The 23,922-nt window shown below is 38.4% G+C and overlaps 1 protein-coding gene across 2 annotated transcripts; it reads right to left on the bottom strand.

Moving 5' to 3' along the window:
* Positions 1–658: 658 nt before the first annotated feature.
* LOC143880055 (Major facilitator superfamily protein) lies at positions 659–21,299 on the bottom strand. Of its 2 annotated transcripts, XM_077382827.1 has the most exons (14): positions 20,907–21,291; positions 20,717–20,820; positions 16,197–16,275; positions 15,815–15,874; positions 15,577–15,643; positions 15,369–15,493; positions 13,239–13,340; positions 12,767–13,144; positions 12,605–12,652; positions 12,437–12,499; positions 12,001–12,081; positions 11,659–11,757; positions 10,888–11,025; positions 659–1,060 (listed from the first exon to the last, which is right to left on the bottom strand). In XM_077382827.1, the coding sequence occupies exons 1-14, from the start codon at positions 21,114–21,116 to the stop codon at positions 926–928; spliced, it is 1,689 nt and encodes a 562-aa protein (XP_077238942.1). In that variant the 5' UTR covers positions 21,117–21,291; the 3' UTR covers positions 659–925. The 2 variants fall into 2 exon arrangements, with proteins under 2 accessions (XP_077238942.1, XP_077238943.1); XM_077382828.1 differs by lacking the exon at positions 10,888–11,025 and having other exon boundaries at positions 20,907–21,299.
* Between the last annotated feature and the right edge of the window lie 2,623 nt (positions 21,300–23,922).

Raw genomic sequence — 23,922 nt, 5'->3', positions numbered from 1 at the left:
AGATTTCATCACATGGAAGATCTCATTAAAGAATGTGGTTACATACTAGTATGATCGCTCAAACGATAATTCAAGTAACACAGTCCAAAGTAACTAGTTGAGGAAGAGGGGTTCAATCTAGATCTAAGACCTTTGTAGAATTATAATATAGGAGACTAGGGTGAGATTTTCCGGGGCATCGCTGCAAGACAATGCAAGTGTTCATGCTTGCAGGAGAAGATGATGAAGAATATCTCGATGGTTAGGGGACTCCGGAAGATGAGGTTAATATTCAAGAAGTTCCATTACATGCATTGGCAGATAGAGTGGGAGATATAGGGTGGGAGATTCATCTGAGAAAAGATCAGTCCCTCTCAAACTGATCATTTCTCTTCGCAAATTTGAAGTTTCTCTAGGTTTTACAATTTACTTCATTGCTTCTTCTTCCACATCAGATCAGTTAGCACTTTGGTGCATTCATGTGGGCGGTGTTGAAGTAAATATGCGTTCCACTGTAAAACATAATAAACTGTGAACAATGAATTTTATGATTAGCACTAGCCATGAGGCTTAGCATCTGATGCAACTAGATTTGAACCAAGGACTGCCAGCTTCCACCAACACAAACCTTCTCATGTGACAGTCAACAGTTATGAAAAACATAAGAAAAAACCAAGGGTAGAAACAAGAAACTGAAGATCAAGATTTGGATACACGGATTTCTTCCGTAGACATGTTTTTATGTAATAAGATATGAATATTTTGTTACAGTTGCATCATGCTCATATAATATAAAACAGATCCCTTTATAGGATAGATCAGATATAAATGATCTAAAAATACAAACTCATTTGGTCTAAAAATACAAACTCATTTAAATTTGTTGAGGAAGGATATACATATAGCATTTCCACTGCTTTTCCATGTCTGAGGAAGATGTAGACTTTCATCTTAAGATCTTGGACTCAATTTCTTCCAAGGTCAAGCCTTTTGTCTCTGGGACAATGAATACTACAAATAAAAGTGATAGCAGTGCAATACCCATGAAAAGAAGGAACAGATTACCTGCCCCTAGGAGTTCCTGCAAAATCAGAAGAGAAAAAAACTATTTAATATTTACTTCTAAGATTTAATTCACTAGTAAATATTGATTAAAATAATGAAATTCAAATCTAGGTCAGCAGCGAAATAAACATGCTTTCACACGATTCAGACTCATATTAGAGATTTATATGGCAGTCAGAATGGAACAAGATAAAAGAGAGACTACATCATCTGTTTAGGAATGTTATATATTCAACCTATATACCAAACTTATATTACATGTTCGACCATATACACCAGTACGTAGAAGTTCCCTGTTTCAATAAGTTTGTGGCACCATATACATCATAGTTTTCATCCACGACCTTGAATGATTTAATATATGAAGAAGCCTTTTTGAAATATAATTGTTTGCAATGCATGGTATTCATTTTCACTAGATTAAGAAGACAACAGATCAGTATTGTTCTTGCTCACAGCAATATCATAAGTTGATGAAGAACACCCACACAAACATCATATGATGAAAGGAGAAAATGTGAGAGTAAGAGACTAGGAGAAACAAAGGAGAAAGGGGAGAAGAGAAATTATGGATGGTGAATACTCCCAACTACACATCCCACATATTCTTTATATAAGATAAGTTCCATAAATTACAAAATATGTGATTATGGTCATCCTATGATGGAGGTTATCAAACTAAAACAAACACCCAAAGCGTTACCATTCAAAAAAAAAAAAGAAAAAAAAAACAGAGTTGCACAGAAACATAAATACAATAAGGCCCACACTAATTCAACTCTCTATTCTCTAACACTACCTCAAGCTGAAGCATAGAAACCATCATCCCAAGCTTGAAAAAAATACCTTCAAACTGACCTCAATTAATTCATTCTGAGTAAATATCAATTGTCGTGTCCTCCCCCTAAACATGACTCTAAAATTCATCCAAAATCAACATGAAACGACCAACATGTCCCCACTGAAACAAAATCCCTTGGTCAACATGTATAGATTTTAGTACCACTTCAGTCATATTGACTGAAACGCTTTCACTTTAGCATGTATATTACAGAACTTCAGTTGATGTGCAGAAATTTTGACAATGGTACATAGAAAAGCTTGGATTTTCACACTGTTTCTTGGTAAGTGTTTATTTTATATGTTTTTTCTCGTTTCTTCAATCATGATGCAAATGTGATGCAACACCAAAAGGGAAGAAAACTAGATATTATAATTTTGATAGCAAATTGATGTAGGATGTTCTATGGAAGGACGAGAGTTGGGTCTCTGAAAAGAGCCAAAGGCCTATGCATCCCATGATTCCCATCAACCTAGTGGGTGTAGATTGGAGGACTCTAATTTTACCATCTCTTAAATGCATAAGATCCAACCACAGTGTCGCTTAGAAGAGACAAAATATGTACTCTTGGTTGCTAAAACTTGGGCTGTTATTCACATTAAGACATGGACTCTTTAATGATTCGAGGCATGAATTATTGAATTCACTTAACCTATAAAATAAATAAATAAATGAACTCCGTATAGAAATAGGACTACTAAGAAAAAGAGCACATAAATTTGTGTAACTATTGATGGGCCCTACTTTTATCAGGTAATCACTTAAGTGACAAGTGATTTTATAACAAAAATACTAAAGTAGCCCCTATAACTTAAAAGAACTTAAATTGTACTCTAAAACTAAACAAAAGAGTCCTTCAACACTAATGTTGGGCCCCATCTTCCTAGTTAGGTCCTCCTTGATTCTCATGAAGAATGGTCCCCCATCAAAATGCATCGAATAATTGTTGATTTGATACATTTGCACATGGTTTAATACATGACTTCTTATTTTTCAGTAAATTTATGGTTTAAAAATTTGGGAAATAGTATATTTATGAATAAAGTATTCTTTAGCCGACCCCAACTAGTTTGGGACAAAGGCTTAGTAGAATTGAGTTGAGTTGAGTATATTCATGAATAAAATCTAATCATATATGAAAGTTAGCATATTGTTTCAAAAAAATATTTATTTTATTTATTTTTGTCATAACATCCTTTAAAAATCCATCCTTATATTGTACTTTCTTTATGAAATTAATGAATGGAGCGGCACTCTTCCTATATTTTTGTTTATTTAAAACATATGTATATATGGTTGTATACATTTTGAGTTGAGAATGGACCTTACTATTCCAAACTTGAAGACAATTCATATTATTAGGTGTTTGATCTTGTTAAATTATTATGAATCATTTCTAAGTACATATTTGTGTTTATTCTAGCATTTCCTGAAGTTGCATCTTAAATTTCTACCATTTGCATCCATTTCTATAAACTTTTGTGACTTTATAGGATTTCTACAAAAATTATGACTAAAATCAACATTTTTATAGTTACGTGGTGACAGACATGTATATCAAAACCAAAATTTAACCTTTCCCCTAAGACATCGCCACTTCCCCTACCAAAAAACTTCACTAACTTGTAAATGAATCCACACAAATCAGCAGTTCACACCAAAGAAAGCCATAAAAAGGCACGAGAAGGAATAACAACCAACATAAGTGGTGTAACACGCAAATGGTATAGCAACCACAAATGGCATAAGAGCCACACAAAGACATAATAGTCCTCACAAGAAGGCATAATAACCCATAGCAATAGCTTAGCAGCCACAATAGTCACTTAGGAATCACAGTAATGGCTCGGCAGCCACATTCCACAAATAAGTCTTCACAACATCCCACACAAAGGCTCGAAATAGCCCATAAAAAAGCTCTATAATAGCCCACATAAAGGCTCCATAGTATCCCACAAAAAGTCTCCATAACAACCCACAGGAGGACCCAGAAGTAGCCCACATATAAGCTACACAATAGTCTGAAGCAGCCGACACAAAACAGCTCCATAGGATGTAGCATGTCCAGAAAAATGTATCACATTAGTCCAATGTCCTTCCATACAGAAGTTCATGCAACAAGACAACAGATCACAGGAGATGATGACTGAAAGAAAAGACAGCACCCTCACAGATGCGCAACAGTGTGCATTCAAGAAAGCGCAAGTGATGAAGAAGGAACTAGATGAAATAGGAGTTTCAAAAGTCGGGGTTTAAGGACAAATTTGGTTAACAATTCAAACATGATTAATGTGAAAGATTCACAAACAAATAAGATTTGGATAAGGGCTAGGGTTATTAGGGTTTAGATTGTGAAGAAAAATTTTGAACAGATCTATGGCACATGATTAGGACTGAATTTCGAATAGATTGATATCTAAGGTTTTGTAATCATGTTACACAAATTCTTCTGAATGGATGAAGTAACTGTCATAAACATGTGTCAGATTCCACTACTTCAGAATTCGTTGAGACATTTCTAGATCACTTTTATCTATTTGTTACTAAATGTGAGACAAACAGTTACTCCAAAAGCTTAGGCTGTTGGAGAAAGGTGTTATTGAATCTTTTTACTTAACACTCTCCCTCATGTATGGCCCCTCTTTGGCGTTTGGCCATTGCATGTGGATTTTGTTGCTATCCAGGAGGTTTGACCTTTGGCTCTGATACCATGTGAAACAACCAGTTACTCCAAAAGCTTTAAGCTGTTGGAGAAAGGCGTTATTTAATCTCTTATACTTTAACACTAAATGATACTGCCACAACTTTACATGTTTTGAGTTTTATCCATCCTAATAGTATGTTTTTATGAAAATAAAACATTATATTTATTTAACCTGCTAAAATTTTCAATATGTTACTTGTTATAAACCTATTACTATGTTAAAAATTAAGAGTTAGAATTTATTGAAATATTTTGGCGAATCTACAAATGTTTCTTTTCAAGGTTTGTTGAATCCAACACTCGATACTCATGTAAGATTCTGAAACTCGTACTTGTATTGATGCAACATTGGAAGTTGGGCTTTCAAACTGTGGTTTAAAATTTTTGAAAAAAAAATGAGGCTAGAGTTTTGGAAGGAACTTAAGGTTTCATCTATGTTAGAATAAGCCTATGGGCATTTTAGTCATTGTACAAATATTTTAGTATATAAATAAATGAGTGAGGGGGAGATACCTCAACTCGCTTTTCTCATTCTCTCTCAACATGGAATCAGAGCCCTAGGGTTTCTGATCCCTAACCCTAACCCTAGCCTCCATCTTCTTCATCAACCCCAACCCTAATCCCTTCAACCCTAATCCCTCTCTCTAACCTAACCTTAACCCTAACCCATCTCACGCCCCACCCTCTCCTCCTCTCCTCCATTCACCACTACAGTAACCCGCTACAGTATCGCTATAGTACTGCAGTACCCACTACAGTACCGCTACAGTACCTTCCCCAACCCTTTCCCTCTTCAAATCAGCCCCTTATCTCCTCCGCTCTTCGCTTTCCCGACAACCATATTTTGGCTTAATCTTACATAAAACCCTATTTTTCTATTTTCCCTTTGATGTGTTAAATATGTCTCTTTTATCTTCATCTTGCGCATCTTCCTAGCTTCTCTATGGGTTCATATCTGCACTTGTCCTATGCTCGTGCGATCGTCCTGAGTCTCTCTGTTGATTAGTTGGTTTTATCATCCATGATCTCCACTTCTACCCGTTGTAGCCATTGGTGGTGGTCTCTCTGTTTGTCGACATTTGTTGTCCTAATGGATCTTCCTGTTATTGTTGATCCCTCTATGGGCATGACCACTGAGGTCCGTGCTTCTACCACACCCTCGGCCCCTTCTTCGTCTTCTACCTTGGCACCTGTAAACAACTCTTACCCACAACTGAACATTGCCAAGTTTGATGGAACCAACTACTTACCCTGGAAGGTTGCGATTGAGACATACCTTCTTGGACGGGGTAAGGTACGTTTTCTACGTGAGGATCCTCCTTCACCTAAGGATCCCATGTATACTTGCTGGGAACAGGAAGATGCGTTGATTCAGAGTTTTCTATGGCAGAGCATGACTCCTGACATTTATTCTACTTTGATCATCCTCCCGACTGCGAAGGAAATCTGGGATCACACTGCCGTGACCTATTCTGGGGTTGAGAACTTCACTCATATCTATTCCACTTACTCTGAGTGGATGCGCCTCCGTCGTGGTGATATGTCTCTTGAGGCTCACTATGGGAAGTTCATTTCCTTATGTCAGCAGCTTGATGTTTTTCTTCCCCACACATCTGATGTTAATGTTCTCCGGCGTCAACGAGAACAAATTCGAGTGATGCACTACGTTGAGAGCCTAGGCCCCGAGTTTACTCACCTGCGCCATCAGATTCTTGGTTCTGGCAACATTCTGTCGTTGTGCGAGGCCTACTCTCGCACTCAGCAGTGCGTTGGCGAGACCCCATCCCACACTTCCTCTTACAGTTCTGCTCTTGCGGCATATGACGGAGGCAGTGGTACTCGTCCTCCCCAGAGAGGTGGTTCTTTTTCGCGCGCCCGTGGACGTGGTGGCTTGGGGCGGCCGTGTTGGGAGTGGGCGTGGCCGTCCTTATTGCACCCACTGCCAACGTGATGGCCACATTATTGAGACTTGCTACACACTGCACCCAGAACTTCACCCGCCTCGATCTGCTCACCTCAGCACTACTGGCCATTCTGATACAGTTATTTCTGCTCCTACCTCTTCTTCTGCTGATGACTCATTCACCTTTACGAGGGCGGACTATGAGGAGCTACAACGCCTTCGACAGAGTGCCTCCCAGGCCACAGCAGGCTTCGCTCAACCAGGTAGTTCACCCACGACATTACTTTCTAGCTCAGGGTCCTGGATCATTGACTCAGGAGCCTCAAACCATATGACTGGTAACTCATCACAGCTCTCTTCTTTTCGCTCATTTTCATTTGATATCCAGTCCATTACTTTAGCTGATGGTTCCACTACACCTATCACTGGTATTGGTACCACTTGTCCTTCACCTAATCTTCTTCTTTCTTCTGTCTTGTGTGTCCCTGAGTCTCTATTTAGTTTATTGTCTGTTAGCCAAATTACGAAAAACCTTGCTTGCTCTATCTCATTCTATCCTTCTTACTGCTTTTTCAGGATGTTTCGACTGGGAGGACGATTGGATCAGGTCGTGAGGTGGATGGCATGTACCGTCTTGACTTCAGCCCCTCTTTATCAGTTTTACACAGTTCAGTGGATGCCTTTCAGTGGCACTGTCGACTGGGTCACCCTTCACTTTAGCGCCTCCGGCAGACATCTTTAGTTTCTGCTTCTGTCTCTCATTTTCAGTGTCAGTCTTGTGAACTCGGGAAGCATCACAGAGTGTCTTTCCCTTCCCGAGTTGTTAGTAGAGTCGATAGTTTATTTCAGCTAGTTCATTCATATGTATGGGGACCTTTTAGGGTCACGTCAAGTAATGGTTTCAAGTATTTTGTCGTTTTTATTGATGATTACTCACGTATGACTTGGCTTTATTTACTGAAAGACCGCTCTCAGGTCTTCTCAGCTTTTAAAAATTTTCACAATGAAATAAAAAATCAATTTAGTTGTATTAAATACCTTCGTACTGATAATGCTCGTGAATTTTTCTCTACTACTGATGGTTGGTTGTCAGGACTATCTCTCCTCTCATGGCATTATCCATCAATCATCATGTGCATTCACCTCGTAGCAGAATGGTGTCGCTGAAAGGAAACTGTGTTATCTCCTTAAGGTGGCTCGTACTCTCCTGTTTCAGATGCAGGTTCCTAAATCCTTTCGGTCTGATGCCATTCTCACTGCCTGTTTTCTGTCAAATCGTCTTCCGTCTTCGGTGCTAAATGGTGATTCTCCGTTCCACACCATATACCCTCATCAGGATCCATTTCCACTTACACCCTGTGTCTTTGGCTGCGTATGTTTTGTCCATCATTTGGGTCCTGCCCGCAATAAACTGGATCCTCGTTCAGAACGATGTATCTTTCTGGGATACTCTCGTACCCAAAAAGGATATTGTTGCTACGTCCACGTCTGCGCCGATGGTATGTTTCAGCTGATGTCACATTTTTTTAATCCGAATCATTCTTTGGTTCTACCTCAGTTCCTTCAGCTCCTAGGATGGAACCTGAGGTGTTCATTTCTCTCCCTGGCCTTCCAACCATCTCTCCTGCTTCTTTAGAACCCTCTTCTATTTGCCCTCCTGGTCAGGTTGACTCTTGTGTTCCCAGAGTGGATCGCCCACCTACTAAGTCCCCGTATCAACGTCATCAGTAGCAGGCACGGCATCCTCATGCCGACAAATTGTCCTTATAGGCAGAGATCTCCTTACCCTCTAATCAGGTATCTTCCTCTCCTGTAGTTGCTTCTGACTCCCCTATTGCTTCACGTACTCGTTCTCATTCTACTGCTCATCGTATCTCTAATTTTGTTTGTCATGATCGTCTAAACCTTCCTTTCAAAAGCTGTCCTATCTATGGCTTCTGCTGTGTTACCACAGTCTTTGGATAAGGCTCTTAATCACCCAGGCTGGCAAGCTGCCATGGACCTCGAGATGGGCGCTCTGCATTCTAACCAGACATGGGATCTTGTCTCTTTGCCTGCTGGTGCTCGACCTATTGGTTGTCGTTGGGTATTCTCCATTAAATATCTACCTGATGGCACTGTTGATCGACTGAACGCACGTCTAGTGGCAAAGGGCTACACTCAAACATTCGGTGTAGACTACCATGAGACGTTCTCCCCAGTTGCGAAGATACCTTCAGTCCGAGTCCTCCTCTCCCTCGCAGTCAATAATGGCTGGCATCTTCACCAGTTAGATGTGAAGAACACTTTTCTGCATGGCGACCTCCTTGAAGAGGTGTATATGGAGCAACCTCCAGGTTATGTTGCTCAGGGGGAGTTGTCATTATCAGTCTGTCGCCTCAAAAAATCAATATATGGGTTGAAACAGTCTCCACGTGCATGGTTTGGCAGATTTAGTGAGGCAGTTATGAGATCTGGCCTCAAACAGTGTGCTGTGGATCACTCAGTATTCGGTTATCAGTCCTCAGCAGGTTGCATTATATTGATTGTATATGTCGATGACATCATTATTACAGGCAGTGACTCAGGGGGAATTCAGAAACTGAAAGCCTTCTTGCAAAAAGAGTTCGCGACAAAGGACTTGGAATGTCTCAGATATTTCTTGGGATAGAAGTTGCGTACTCCTCTAGTGGTTTATCTCTATCACAGAGGAAGTATGTTCTGGATTTGTTAGAAGATACAGGAAATCTTGGTGTGAAGCCTGTAGCTGTACCCATGGATCCAAATGTGAAACTTGTTCCAAAAGAGGGTGATTTGTTGAAGGATCCTGGTAGGTATAGAAGGCTTGAGGGCAAACTTATATACCTTACTGTTACTCGTCCTGATATATCATTTGTCGTTGGGGTAGTCAGCCAGTACATGACCTCCCCTCGTACTTCACATTGGAATGCAGTGGTTCAAATCCTCAAATATCTGAAGGGTGCGCCAGGAAAGGGATTACTATTCAAACGGCATAGTCATACACGAATTGAGGATTTCACAGATGCTGATTGGGTTGGATCTCCTGCTGATAGGAGATCGACTACCGGGTATTGTACCTTTGTGGGAGGTAACCTGGTTTCATGGAAAAGTAAAAAACATCATTGCAAAATCAAGTGCAGAGGTAGAATATAGAGCCATGGCACATACTACTACTGAGATTATTTGGTTGAGAACACTCCTATATGAGATTGGCATTGTGTTTCCTTCGCCTTCACAGTTATATTGTGACAACATGGCAGCCATCTATATTGCAACAAATCCAGTCTTCCATGAGCGAACAAAGCACATCGAAGTCGACTGTCATTTCATCCGTCAGAGAATCCATAAAGGGGAGATACGCGCTATATTTACTTGTTCTGCGGAACAGTTGGCTGATATGTTCACAAAGCCATTAAATAAATCAAAGCTAAGTGACATTTGTAATAAGCTAGGAATGTATAACTTATACATTCCAACTTAAGGGGGGGTGTTAGAATAAGCCTATGGGCATTTTAGTCATTGTACAAATATTTTAGTATATAAATAAATGAGTGAGGGGGAGATACCTCAACTCACTTTTCTCATTCTCTCTCAACAATGTAGACCTAGGGGTAGAAGGGAGTAAGTATATAGGAGAGAGTTAGGGTTTTGAGTTTATGATCATACCCTTTAGGATCTTGATCGAATGCCTCTTATAGATCTTGTATAAGATCTAGAATGTGGCTTTGATACCATGCTAGAGTTGATGACTTACCTTTTTAGGATCTTGATCTCAGAACTCTTCTAGAAAAGAACTAGAATGGTGGCCCTGATGCCATGTTAAAGTCTGACACGCAGAAACAGACACACACTAAAAGGATGAGAAAATCTGAGAAGAAAAGAGAAACAAATCAAGGAAGGAGAAGATGAGGAAGGGAAAACGTGGAGAGTGAATACTCCAAAGAGCCAAACCCATGTCCCACATATTAGGTTCTAGAAATTATATGATATACCATTAGGGCCATAAAATGATGGGCCCGATCAAACTAAAAGCAAATAAAATAAAGCTAACAGCTAAAGAGTTACAATGAAACATCCTCTTCAAAAAAAAAGTTACAATGAAACATAAAAATAATGGGGCCTACACTAATTTTACTCTAAAAGTAATCATTAATTCTCATAATTCATAGGGAAAATGTGAAGAAAAATAAATAATAATGCATGGTCAATCAGTTAGATACTTCAAAAGTGGAAATGTTACATACATGTGACTGAAAATATGAAGGCCAAAACAGATTTACAAGGAGAGAATCATTTTTTGATCTCAAGCCATAAGGTACCTCATTTGCATATCATAAGTTGGCAATCTCAAACCATTTTGATCTTAGTGAATTATTTTTTTTAAAGTGATGGTACCTTCAATGGAGCGAATGAAAATGTGACAATGGCATTTGATCCAAAGTTAGCGAGAACTGCAAGACTAATTCCACGTCCCCTAGTGCGGAGTGGAAAGATCTCTGAAACCATTAGCCAACTAATTGGACCAAAAGATACCTGAAATTTATTTGAAGAAAGGATTCCTTCAGCAAAATAACTTTCATCTCGGTTCTTGAATAAATGTAGTAATACATATAGAAGGTTATACCACCCCGACAGAAAGAATTAAGTCTTGGCTTTATTAGGGATACCCATGAAGAAAGTTTCGGGAAGTGCTAACTAAATATAAACATCATGGGAAAAAGCGCATCTTACTGACTCAATATTTTATTATTTGGGAAATATCCAAACTGTATGATCATGAGAAACTTATTTCTGATTACTGAGTGCTAAAGTACACAATGGGGATGTTTTCTTTATGTAGGAAATCCCGAATAGGGATCTAGCTCACCCTGATTCACGCACATCCCCGAAAAATGGGAATGCGTGCAAATTGGAGTGACTCACTTGATTTTTGGCAATAAGAGGGAAAACAGGGGTGAACAGGGTATCCATTCCCGCTTTCCTAGCAAAACCAAACAGCAGAAGAGCAGAAACTCGAGTTTCTGCCAGTCTCCATTATCCACAAACATACAACCCCAATAGAAAAGAAAATGACCTGATAAACCACACTTCGATGTCAGTTAATGTTTATGAAAAATAGGTTTTTCTGCACACGAGATTTTGAGGTTTAAACCTTTACAAAATTACCTGGTAGCTGCCAACATACAAAAGTAATGCAACCACAGCAACAATAGGAATGCCCTCAAGAAATTTGTAGTAAGCCGCAAGAAGGGACAATGAGACTACCTGTGCTAGCCAAAAAGGGAGAAAAGGTTAATTAACTTCTTCACTGATTAAAGAGTTTAAAAATCACTTAGCATTACTTTCTGGAGAAAAAAAAACAATAAAAAAAATGAAATATTGAACTTTACATTCTCAGAGGATAGGTGTTGAAATGTTCTTTTTTGGCATCACATAAAGAAAGTTTCAAAAACAATGCTATGCTATAACTATAGCAAAGTTCAATGTGGTAGAGTGATGGAAACATACAATTCCGCTCACACCTCCAATCAATAAGGGTCTCCTTCCAAGATCATCAACTTTTAAAACAGCTAACCCAGTCATCAATAACTGCAGGCAGGCCAAAAGAGAGACACCTTTAGACCCTTACTGTTTTCGTTTGAGAACAACAAAATCGCAAGTCTATAAACTGAAAAGATATGCAAAGTATCTGCAAAAGGATCAGAAAATTGTTGTTTCTTCAGAGTTATTTTAATTCAATATTCAAAAACTTCCAAATCATTACAAGATATTCACACAAGTAGCAAAAATGTAGTATGAAAAGGCTAAAAATTAAAAATCCACTCAAAATTTTCAAGTAGTTGTGAAAAATTGGAGTAAAGATTACAAATAAAGACCAGCAATGACAGATATTTGTTTAGTACGTGTAACCCAGATGATCAAAGTAAAAAAGTATTTAACATACCTTAAATACTCCAATTATAACCGAAACACGAGCGGCATCAGATGCAGCAGAAAATCCAGCACTCTGAGATACAATTTCATTAAAAGAAGCCACAATATATTTAATCTAATTGAAATTCACCTAAGATTCTTTTTTTATGAACATTTTTCTTTGTCAAAAATGGAGTACCTGTAGAATGGGAGCTGCATAGTACAAGACACTCGGTTGCCCAGTTATCTGTTACGATTGAGGTGAATGGACTTAGAAATAGGAATATCTCCACCTAATATATCATTCTATCAATGAAAAAATTCAATTCATGAAAATCCATTTTTATCAAAATGATGATACCTGCTGAAAAAGAACCAAACCTCCACTGATTATAAAGGCCTTCAAACTTGCCCCTTCAAATACCTCCCAGAAACTGCCTTCAGACTCTTGATCTTCATAGGATGACTTAAGTGACACCAAAGTATCCTCTATTTGTGCCTCTGATATTTTATCACCAGCTGGCCGACCTCTCAGTCGGCCTAAAGCATTTATCGCCTTTTCTTTGTATTCTATCAAAGCACCTTTTCCTTGAACTGCCCTTAGAAGTAACCAGCGTGGGGACGGCGGCAAACTCCACATGCCTAATCCCATCAAAACCGCAACTGGAGCACTTAAACCATACATGTACCGCCATCCTCCAATAGCATTAATCTCCACACTTCCCACAAGGTAACCCAACTGTGCAAGCATTTATTTGTAAGTCATCACAATATGAAAAATTAATGGAATTTGAAGAGTTATAATGTTCCAATGGTTTTAGTTGAAAGGATACCAAAATTCCAAGCACTATGAAGAGCTCCTTTAGAGATATTAATGTTCCACGAATCTGAGATGGGGCAGTCTCTGCAATATACAGAGGAGCTCCGTGCATGGCCTGTGGAAAGGATAATAGAAGTAGTCACTGCAAAACTTAAAATAAATATGACCTTACAGAATCACCAGGGCCAGGCAAGTACATATAAAACAATCTGGAATCTAGAGATGAGATAGGATGATGAAATTTCAAACAGTAGTGACACAACTTAATAATAAAAACCAATTCAATTATATTTCACAACTGTTATTTTTTTATCTAGACCAGCATATGAAGATAAGATTTCCTTTTTATGTAAACTATAGTGGTTGCAAAAATGTTGACAGTGATCAAAACCAAGGTTTTAAATTTCGGTTTCAGTCAGCATGGAGACAAACATTTCGTTTTCGGTGGAAATCTTGTAAAATCACGAAAACATCTGAAAACATATGCAAATGATGAAAGTTTTAATCTTTTTACAAAAAAAAATATGCAAGTGATGAATTTTAATATGGAACTTTGGGAAATGCTAGAAAAAGCAAAAATACATAGTTAGAAACCATCACATAAATAATGAAATCATCCATAATGGCTTAATCACATCGAACACCTATCGACATGCGTTGTCGCGAATGTTTAAAATAGTAAAGTCAATAAAGAAGTACAATATAGTGAAGTATTAGAAACCATTACATTCAATGATGTTGCGTAACAAATATCATTCTCTACATTAATGAAATGAAGTGAAATGCAAATAATAAAATCTTGTCATTTTTTTTGTCGCTCCGACCATTTTGGTCGAATTTCAGGAATTTCGGTTAAATTTCGGAAATTTCGGTCGAATTTCAACGTGAAAGGAAATCATGTAAATTTCATTTCGGTAGGAATGGAAATGGAAACATTTCGGTCATGTTCATATCATTATTTCTATTTTTAAAGAACATCTCTTTATTTTATAAAAAGTCAGATCATATTTCAACAGAAATGATCCACCAGGACTCTTAATCTCACATCCAGTGAGGAATATAAAAAGGGGCAGGTCACACTCACAACCAATTTCATATCAAACATTTTTCCGCCTTAAAAATAAAATCTACCGCTAATTTTTTTTAATCAAACCAGCAAAGAGTTAGCATCTTAAAGAATGTGCAATTTGGACTTATGTTGCATGGCTTGGAAATTGAAAGGAGAAACAGTATGAGAAACTGAAATGGAAAATGCTGTCAAAAAATTGCATGAATGATCGCTCCAGGGAAGAATCGTGCTCAAGGTTGGAAACGGGAATCGAAACGGGATGAATGCTGTCATGCTGTTTTTTGACACTAGGACTATCGTAGCTGCTCAAGGTTGAAATGGAAAACAGCATGAATGCTGTCAAAAAACAGAGAGTCTCTTGGCAAAATAAATGTGAAGTTAAAAGGAAAGACCTTGAGAAATGAGAAGTTTAGAAAGAGTAAGGCTTAAAATCCTTTACATAGATAGAATCTCTCTATAAGGAAAAGGGAAAGTCATTTGCTGCAATGAGAAGTGTAAGTAATATTAATGGCTTCCCCATCAACACAAAAACTGGACAATGATCTCTGTAAACATGTACCCAATAAACACATTTCATGTATGAAAGTTTGATTCCCTGCAAGTCTGAAACTATGGTTTGGACCTCTTGAACCCCTCAATTGGGACACAGTTTCCACAAGCATGCCATGTCCACCAAGAAATGCAAGTTTTCTTGTAAAGTAACAGTTTATATTGAGGGATATTCCCTCAAAGATCAACTATAAGTCCTACTTTTAAAAAAAATGAGTATCTTAAATCATCTTGGCTGTCCCATTCCTCGTTCCCCAATACCTTCAATAGACCCCTAGGTCTATTGGGTCTCGTTATGTAGGATTTATCAAACTTAACTTCGATGGATCACAAGAGATAATCCTTGGGAAGGCTGGTCGTTGTTTGCAATATTGACCCAAAAAGAATTTTAGCAATCCCTCATATATGAGTAAATGACGTTTCAGTTTCTCATGTGAAAATATTTGTTTCTCCTCCATACAAAATACATGCAAACCATATGAAAAGATACCAAATATCCAGTGAAAAAAATAAAAAGATGCTCACCAAACCTATACCAGTGCCATATAGGAGCCGTCCTATGATGAGTACAGCCAGGTTAGGAGCAAATCCAGTGATTAAACCACCAAAAACGTATAGCACAGCTGCAGTGATCAGTTCTCTTCTTCTTCCTTTACCAAATGTTTCAAAACGCCAGATTAAGAAATGTTTACATTACAAAACAAAGTCAATAAGCATGTGTAACTAAATGTACCAAGAAAATCGGCAATAGGGTACACTAGGATGGACCCAACAAGAGCCCCATAAAGGGACCCACTAACCTACAATGAAAAGAAAATGACATAAGATCCATCTGATATAATCAGGAAACTAGGATGCAAGATTCCACATTTGATGTAGAAGTGAAATTAAAGATTTAGATAACATTGACTTTATCTGTGTCCTTAGAACACGCAAGAACTTATGCAAATACTTGAAAGTAAGAAATATACCACTAGACCCATCTCTATGGATGAAAGGTTGAACCATGTTGTGCCACTAAGTTCAGCTGACTGAGGAACAATTAAAATCATAAGATTAGATTATACCACATGAAATCCTTCAAAATAAACTCTTAAAAAATTAACAGATCTAGCTTAACGTCAATTTTTCGTTCTATTTTTCCATTTTACTTAGTTAACCCGTGGTTTTAGATGAAGAGGGTACTCCGTTTTCCGCTATGGCCTTATCACCCTAAGCTGTTGTGTAATAATTACATTCAGAGTTTCAGAGAACTCTTCACTTTTTTGTATTGCACAGTTTAATAAGCTGGTGAATTCAGTCTTGGATAAGTTAAGGGATAGAGAAGTACGCAACAGCAAAAGAACCGAGTACCTGCAAAGAGATGCTAGCTCCTGAGGTGGCACCAATATCATACCCAAATAATAAACCTCCCAACGCTGGGAAAATAAACCTACAATTTGAGCACAAAGGAGATCTCATGCATGAGAAAAACACAATGAACTGAAAAACAAAGAAAAAAAACCAACTTAATAGGTTTCCGAAAACTATACCTTCCATCACATCTACAGAAATAATTGACTATCAACATAATTTTTGTGGATTCATTCCTTTTTTTTTTTAAGAATACAAGGAGAACAAAATAAATTTTGTATGAGTAAATAACTAGGGCACTCTACATGATCATAGCTCCAGATACAGAAGATGCTACACTACATGTAAAAACAAACTTTGAGACCATAAACAAGAGAATCCAAGATCATTTCTATAGATAGCAGCCTACGTTCACTTTCTACAAACAACAAATGCAGAACAGAATGCATAACATTGTCTCATTACACAAAGAACTAACTGAATGCACAAACATAAGAAGTAAATTTACATTGTGTTTGTATTTTATTTGCTCCACCTCAAACTCAATAGCTCTTCAACAAAAGGATTTCTCAGAAGAAAGGCCTTCAAATTAATGAGATTTTGATGGTTCATTAACCCTTTTTTATTAAAAGATGAGACTTCAAAGAGCACGATGTCAATTAAGTTAATATAATGTCAACAGCCTGCAATCCCTCTTAAATAAAGATAGAAAGTTATAGTTACTGAGATAGCATCGAGACTTAAGTACAATAATGAAGCACACCCATAAAGTAACAAAAAGTTTTAAAAACTGATCAAAATCATCTGCAAAGAAAGTTTAGCAACGTCAGTCATGGATTCCAACAATTGGCAGATCTTGGCAGATTGGAGGCAGGAAGAAGGAATGACCATGTTGAAAATTACTGTAAATCACGATTCTAGATTTCTGATGTGCAAAGCCAAAAGTATGTTATATAAAACTATAAACAAGAAACAAAGAAGAAAATTAAGCATGAATGCATGATCAAACTTGCTAGACTAGCAAGTCAATAATTAAAGATGAGGATAAACATGACAAATTATACATACAAAGAGTGTAGGCACTCACATGATTTATCTCGAAAATTGAAAGAAATGAAGGAATGAAGAGCAGGGAAGAGGATTGGCAATGTCCAGGTTGTCGATATCATAACTATGGATGGCGTTTTAGATGTAGAAGGTGCTCTCAGACTAGACTCAATCCCTCATCTCTGCCTTCTTGGGGTAGGAAAGGAATACCTTCAGGGAGATCAAAACCGGCCCAAGATAAAATATTTGGGGCAAGGTTTTGCTCCCCTTGCCAATTCCTAATCTATAAATGGCGGGCTGAGTGTCGCTGGTGTCACTCGATCAGATCATCATTAAACTAGAATCCTCGATCTTCTAGGGCACAATCTAAAGATGATGAAAACAACCCTTGGCCGGATTCGGGTACAATCTATCGCAACATCAACTCACCGGTTCCAATTTTATCCATTTTAGGGACGGAAGTAGATGTGCGAACAGATTCCCTCAGATCCTGCTTGATCGGGAAAAAGAAAATTCAAAATGAGACCTTGCAGGAGTTGTGGAAATGAGCACAAGTGTTCTGGGAAGCCCCGTCGTTACATTGCCCTTCTTTACTCGCAAAGGATGAAGTTCTTTTTATTCAAGGAGAGGAAGAGCTTTGGGTTCGTTTTTATGGCATCCCTTTGCATGCCTGGGCTGTTCCTACGATGGAGACGCTAGGGGGCTTCTTTGGTAAGGTAGTAGAAACCAAGATGGAAGGCAGCCATCAGAACTGTATGACCTTCGTTTCGGCTACGATTCTAGCCCATCGATGGCTCTTCCCTAGTTCTGGAGTAAAGCTCAAAATCTCGGATCAGTATTATCCCAATCTTAGCCCCTCGATGGCTCTTCCCTAGTTCTGGAGCAAAGCTCAAAATCTCGGATCAGTACTATCCCATTGGGGTTAAACTCTCTAAGGAAACCTCTGAATCTGCCACCCAGGAATCAGGTTCCTCCCTATCGGCGGACCGGCCTCCAGCGACCCCTGTTGAGCCGCTGGGCCCCATTAGAAATTCGAATTCAAATTTCCCTGCCGGGAGGCCTGAGATTGAGCCATTAGATATTCCTGAGAAATGCATGATGGGACCTGAACAGAGGAATGAAGACTTTTTGGGTTTGTTGGTGAATCCCAAGAAACCTACCCCTCATATTCGGCGGAGGCATTTTTCACACGCCAGGCAGAGTTTTGTTAAATGCGCCCCTGGCGGTTCTTACAAAGATTCAATCTTCCCAGTCAGGGGGTTAAGTTCCCAAGAACATTTCATTATGAATAAACTGAGCACTATCTTGGGTTCCAAACCGGGTGCAAAGAAGATTTTTAGCAGATTAGTTAGACTTCTAATCTCCAGACCCCCTAGGTTTGGCCCTATCTATAGCTAAATTTATAGCTGGGTTGTCGGGGTTGAAAAAGTCTAAGTTAATTAAAAGTAGTTGGATTTATTGATTCATATTTTCGTCGGTAGCGAGGGAGGTGTATTGTTAGACTCACAGCACTCTTCTCTAGGATTGGAGATTCCAAGGCTCTATAGCCCTTGGTTTTGCTATTAAAAGGCCATCCCTATCCATTTTGAATATAGAATCCTTAGTAAAGTAGGAATGGCCTCCCTTGTGGATTCGGGAAGATCAGCTTCCCTAAGTAGTCAGTTTCCCCTTTCTCTTTTATTCAAGGCTTGTGCCAGAACTTTAGCGATCGGATTTTGGGTTGGACGGAGACAAAATCAGTTCCTCATGAAGGCGGCAGGCTGCCATATGGTGGAGGAAGGACAGGTAACCAGTGATCTTATGGAGGTCCTGACCCCGATTTCTAGGGTTGTATATCTGCTAGAGCCCAAGATTCAGCATAGCATGGATGAATCTCTTTCAGTTTTGATTGCTTGCCTAGATCACCAAACTAAATGACCATCTAAATGGTGATGACAAGTCTGTTTTGAGGAAAGCCTTGCATGAGAGGCCCCCAAATATGGCATTTCTCGTTGGATTCGACCTTTTGGAAGCTTCGGGGTTGTGCAATGGTTCTTTAGGGAGTGGGGAAGACTCTATAGGGGGTGACTCTAGATAGTAGGGAAGTAAACTAGATAACCGGCAGGTAGGCAGTGTAAGGTTGGGTGGTCCTCACTGTAGCGGAAGGAAGGATTAGTAGATTTTCTCCTTTGGTTTTTGCTCGTCTAGGAGTATGTTCCTGGCCATCCTTAATTGATTCTATGTATTGCAAGTCGGGACCTCTGGTCCCCAATGTAACCTCCATAGTATCAATAAAATTGTCATCTTTCAAAAAAAAAGAGTGTAGGCACTCTATGAGATTGGACCTCCACAATGCACAAGACATTACATCTTGACTGACTCTTAAGATAATAAACATGAGGATCCAATCTCATTTACATAGAAAACTTGGGTAACCTTACTATAAACAACCAATGTGAGACAAAGCTCATACAAAAATAACTTATGAGACGATGATGTTTGACTTATGACTGGAGCTCAATTATGGGTCCTTGAATAATTCTGTTGCGTAGAGATGTAAGAAGGAAATGCTATATCTGAATCTCCCATTGAAGCTTCCAATGATGATTAATTTTTTAAGTTGCTTCCATGGGAATTGGGAGATCAATGAGAAAGTCCAAAACTTTATTTACTGATAAATAGTCAGCCATGAGTATTGACCACTATTTTCCCATCTTCATGCACACAAAATGCAGACACTGCCTATCATTTAATCAAAAACTGTTGAAGTATAAATGATCAAATAACACCAAGTCTAACAGCTAACCCAAAAGAGCGGCCACACATGAGGGGGAGTGTTGAAGTAAAAATGATAAAACAACACCAACTCTAACAACTTAAGTTTTTGGAGTTGGTTGTTTCACAAAAACAGTGAAAACATCATCAAAATACCAAGATGCTGATGTTTTCACAAAATCTCCAAGAAAAGAAAGTCACTCGGGGAACGAACTTCCGAATCATAGAAGCAATTCTCATCAATCCACTACTCTTATTAGTTATTCGTATGTTCCTATTATTTCTACTTCATGCACTAGCCAGCCACACAATCCATTGCGTGTGTTTCATAACGTAGAAGATCACTATAGTCACACAAGATACTTCTCTTTCTGGGTTCAATCTACAACATAACAGAACACCTCTTCATTTCTAATGTAAAATTAAAACAGTCATCAACACTTCAACAAATCAGCACGTATGCAAAATTATGTAGCATGATCGGCAGCATGAACAATTCATAATAATTTTTGTTTTTTCGAATGGCCATTTCATTATTGCTACTAGTACACTAAAAGAGTAAATTTAAAAACAAAAACCCAAAAAAAAAAAAAAAAAAACCAATAAAACTCTTCCTTATTTTTTAACATTTCAGCACCCATTTAAGCGGGGAAAACAAGACCCAGAAGAATTAACATGAAAGAATCAAGAAAAAAAGCCCAAGACAGTAAAAAACTTACGGTAAAATGATAGAAGACCAAGCAAAAGCCTCTTGTGGTGCTGCAATGGGAACAAGTGGCTGCTCAACTTCACCCCCTGAAGAAACCTCTCCTTGAGCACGAACCTTAACAATCAATAGAGTAAAAATATCAAAAATACAACTGAAATTCTTTCCTCTTGAAACCCAATAGAATCAAACAGACTTTGTACCTTATGTCTGAGTATAGGCCTAGAAAGTAAGGGCATTCTTGTAAAGGGGGTACTTTTGTTGTGGGTGATATTCACGAAATTGAACTTGGATTGAGAGACAACAGAACGTTTGCTTTGAGAGAAGGTATAAAAAAGAAGTTGGGTTTTCTTCTGTGGTTCCAAACAAGTGAATACATTGAAATTGGAGGTAGAGCCTGAAACAGAAGCCATTGGACTATTTTGTAACTCTCTACTCTCTTCTGCTTTGGAGTTTGGATTGTGTCAGTGTAGAAGGAGAACACGTGAGGCGCACGTGAGAGAGGTCTGACCCTGATCATCTGATCAAGGAGAATCCCATAAGAAAAGTTGAGACCACAGTGAGGCTGGCACGTGGCATGGGGCTGGACTCAACGCAACTATTAACAGCTCGTTTTGATTCTACGAAAAAAGATTTAAGTTGCCAAGCAATTGGGAAAATTAACAAAGTTGTCACCATTTGGACAAAAAAAAACTTAAATCTTTCTCTCACTCTTCATCTTATACGAATTCAAGATGAAGAAAATCTATTCTCCCATAAATTTAGGCAAAATGAATGAAATCTCCCTGTACAATTTAGCCAATCAAAGCTCTTTCTCAATAACTTTCCTTGCCAAAATCCCATTAGTTAAATTTCCAATAAAAGAAATCAACACTAGACCCTTCTTAGAAAATTATTAAGGATGCAACTTCGGTCGGGTTTTACCCGAAAAGCTGACCCGAAAATAACATGGGTCGAGTTTACAAATCATGGGTCTTCGGTAAGGTTGGGTTTTAAATTGGAAAACCCAACTTTATCTTGGGTAGGGCTGGGTTTAAAGAAAAAAGAACCCAAAATCCAACCCAACTCATATGGTTGTACTGTGACTTTCTGAAATATCTCTTGAAAACAATTGTTTTCATTGAGGTGATCATGTCTATTATATGAAAATAATGTCCTTAAATTTATAACTTGATGACATAAATTTAGAGATTTTTGGTGTGAAGATTTGTTTTTTTGTTTCCCTACAATCTTTAAAATTAGTCCCTATCTTACACAAAAAAATGAAAACCGGACCCGGCCCAACCTGAGAAACTATCTTGGGTAGAGGCGTGTTTACAAATCTCGGGTTTTCTTGTAAAAAATTAGACCCAACCCGCCCAACTAGAGTTGCACCCATAAAATTTATATTCAGAAATCCAATATATCTTGTTTTATAAAAACAACCCATCTAAGTTTAAAAAGACCTAGGCTGGATTTTGATAAAGACACCCATTTCAAAAAAATTCCCTAAGCTGGGCCAGATATTACAATATTCATTCCATTGGCCTAAATAGACTAAAATGCACGGATGGGGTTACCAATTTCCATCTGCCATTAATTAGTTGGAGCCTCTAAATCCATATTTCATAACAGCTAAGGATCCTAGGCTCAGCCCGCAATCTAAAAATATATCTGTTTTTTCTTTTATTGTCTCGGTCTCTAACAGGCCTGTTACAGAAATCAGTTATTTCCAACCACCATTTCCATGCATTCTTCCCACCATACTAGCCTTCAAAACCGAAGCACCCTTTGACAACTTCATCCCAATTTCCACCTAGAATTCCTATAAAACCCCAAGACATTTCAACCGGAAAAAAGAAAACCCTCCACCCATCTTCAAAAAGACAGAAAAACAACAAGAAAAAAACCATGGAAGAAAAGAACCACCTCAGGGAAGAAGAACAAACCAACACAAAGGAAGGAGCCAAGCCTGAGAGCAGGCTAAAGAAATGCGCCCCAGCGTCGCTTCAGCTTGATGCTGCAGTGGCCCACGCCTTCGCTTTTGGGGACCTCTCCTGTTCTCGTGGCCCAATTCCTTTGCTCTCTCCACTCATCCTACCTCCACCACCTTCGCCGGAGATGTATAGAGGTTAAAGGAGTGGAGGGAGGTGGTTGGCCGGATTCCGGTACGCCCCGACAAGAGTCACAGCCACCAGCATCAAGAGGATGGCAACATTGGTTGCACCCATGTTGATGGAACCTTAGTCTCTCCTTTCTTTCTTATAAAGTTTTAGTAAGAAGCCTAAAAGTGACTCTCTTGTAAGCATTTTCTAATGAACTTTTAAAGAATATCAAGGATGTGGTATTGTACATGGCTTAATTGAGTCAGGTATTAATGATATTGTTACCAAAATCATATTATTTGGGGCAATTAATTTTGCATTTTTGTTCACGAGAAAATGATCCACGTAGAAGAACCCAACTAGAACCATGATTAGAGCCGGGTAGGTTCATTTTACCTTCTTCATGAATTTTTTTTCTAAAGGATTCATTTAGTCGACCCCGACTAGTTTGGGACAAAGCTGAGTTGAGTTGAGTTGTTCACGAGGAGAAAAAACAAATAAATAGTTTAAATTTGGTTTACATATTTGTTTTAGCCTTTTTGGGAAACTGTTCAAAATATTTTAAGGCAGTTTTCCTTGCCAAGAAAAAAATACAAAAAAAAAGAGTATAAACTCCTTTCCATTGAATCATTGCCTCAAAATAAATAAAAAACCGTTTGGCTAAACATTTCCCCTGAAAAAAAATTCTACCTTCCTCTCCACTGTACACCTGATTATATGAAACAAGGGAACAATTGAACCAATCATGATCTGATTTCTCGAGATTTCATATGATGTGCCCATGTGCAGTACAGTTTTTTTTTTTTTTTTTTTTTTTTTTTTTTTTTGAAAAATTACAGGTGGGCCCACTACGTAAGATGATCCAAAACATTCATTTGCTGGGCCACAATGTGGATAGGTCGTACACCGTACATCATCTCTATAAGATGATCCTAACCCTCCGATAGGAGAGTTAGGATCATCCTCTGGAAATGATTTTCCAGGTACAACCTATTTATGTTGTGGCCCAGCAAATGAATGGTTTGGATCATCCCTTGAAGAGGGCCCCACTACACTTTTTGAAGAATACTGGCATCTACATACATAAAAAAAAATCTCCTGATTTTACAGATGAAAGATCAAAATAGGATCATAG

The sequence above is a fragment of the Tasmannia lanceolata genome, unplaced genomic scaffold, assembly GCF_043159265.1.
Source record: "Tasmannia lanceolata isolate RefF3 unplaced genomic scaffold, GAP_Taslan_0.1 ptg000006l, whole genome shotgun sequence".
Classification (NCBI taxonomy): domain Eukaryota; kingdom Viridiplantae; phylum Streptophyta; class Magnoliopsida; order Canellales; family Winteraceae; genus Tasmannia; species Tasmannia lanceolata.
This window is presented reverse-complemented; position numbering and strand designations above follow the sequence as displayed.

What these genes read in the sequence shown, in the direction of transcription:
- LOC143880055 (XM_077382827.1), bottom strand. Translation starts at nt 21,116, where the DNA reads ATGGCTTCTGTTTCAGGCTCTACCTCCAATTTCAATGTATTCACTTGT. An exon ending in GGCCTATACTCAGACATAAG is followed by an intron (nt 20,821 to 20,906) that starts GTACAAAGTCTG and finishes TTGATTGTTAAG; the next exon opens with GTTCGTGCTCAAGGAGAGGT. An exon ending in CCCTATTGCCGATTTTCTTG is followed by an intron (nt 15,494 to 15,576) that starts GTACATTTAGTT and finishes CATTTGGTAAAG; the next exon opens with GAAGAAGAAGAGAACTGATC.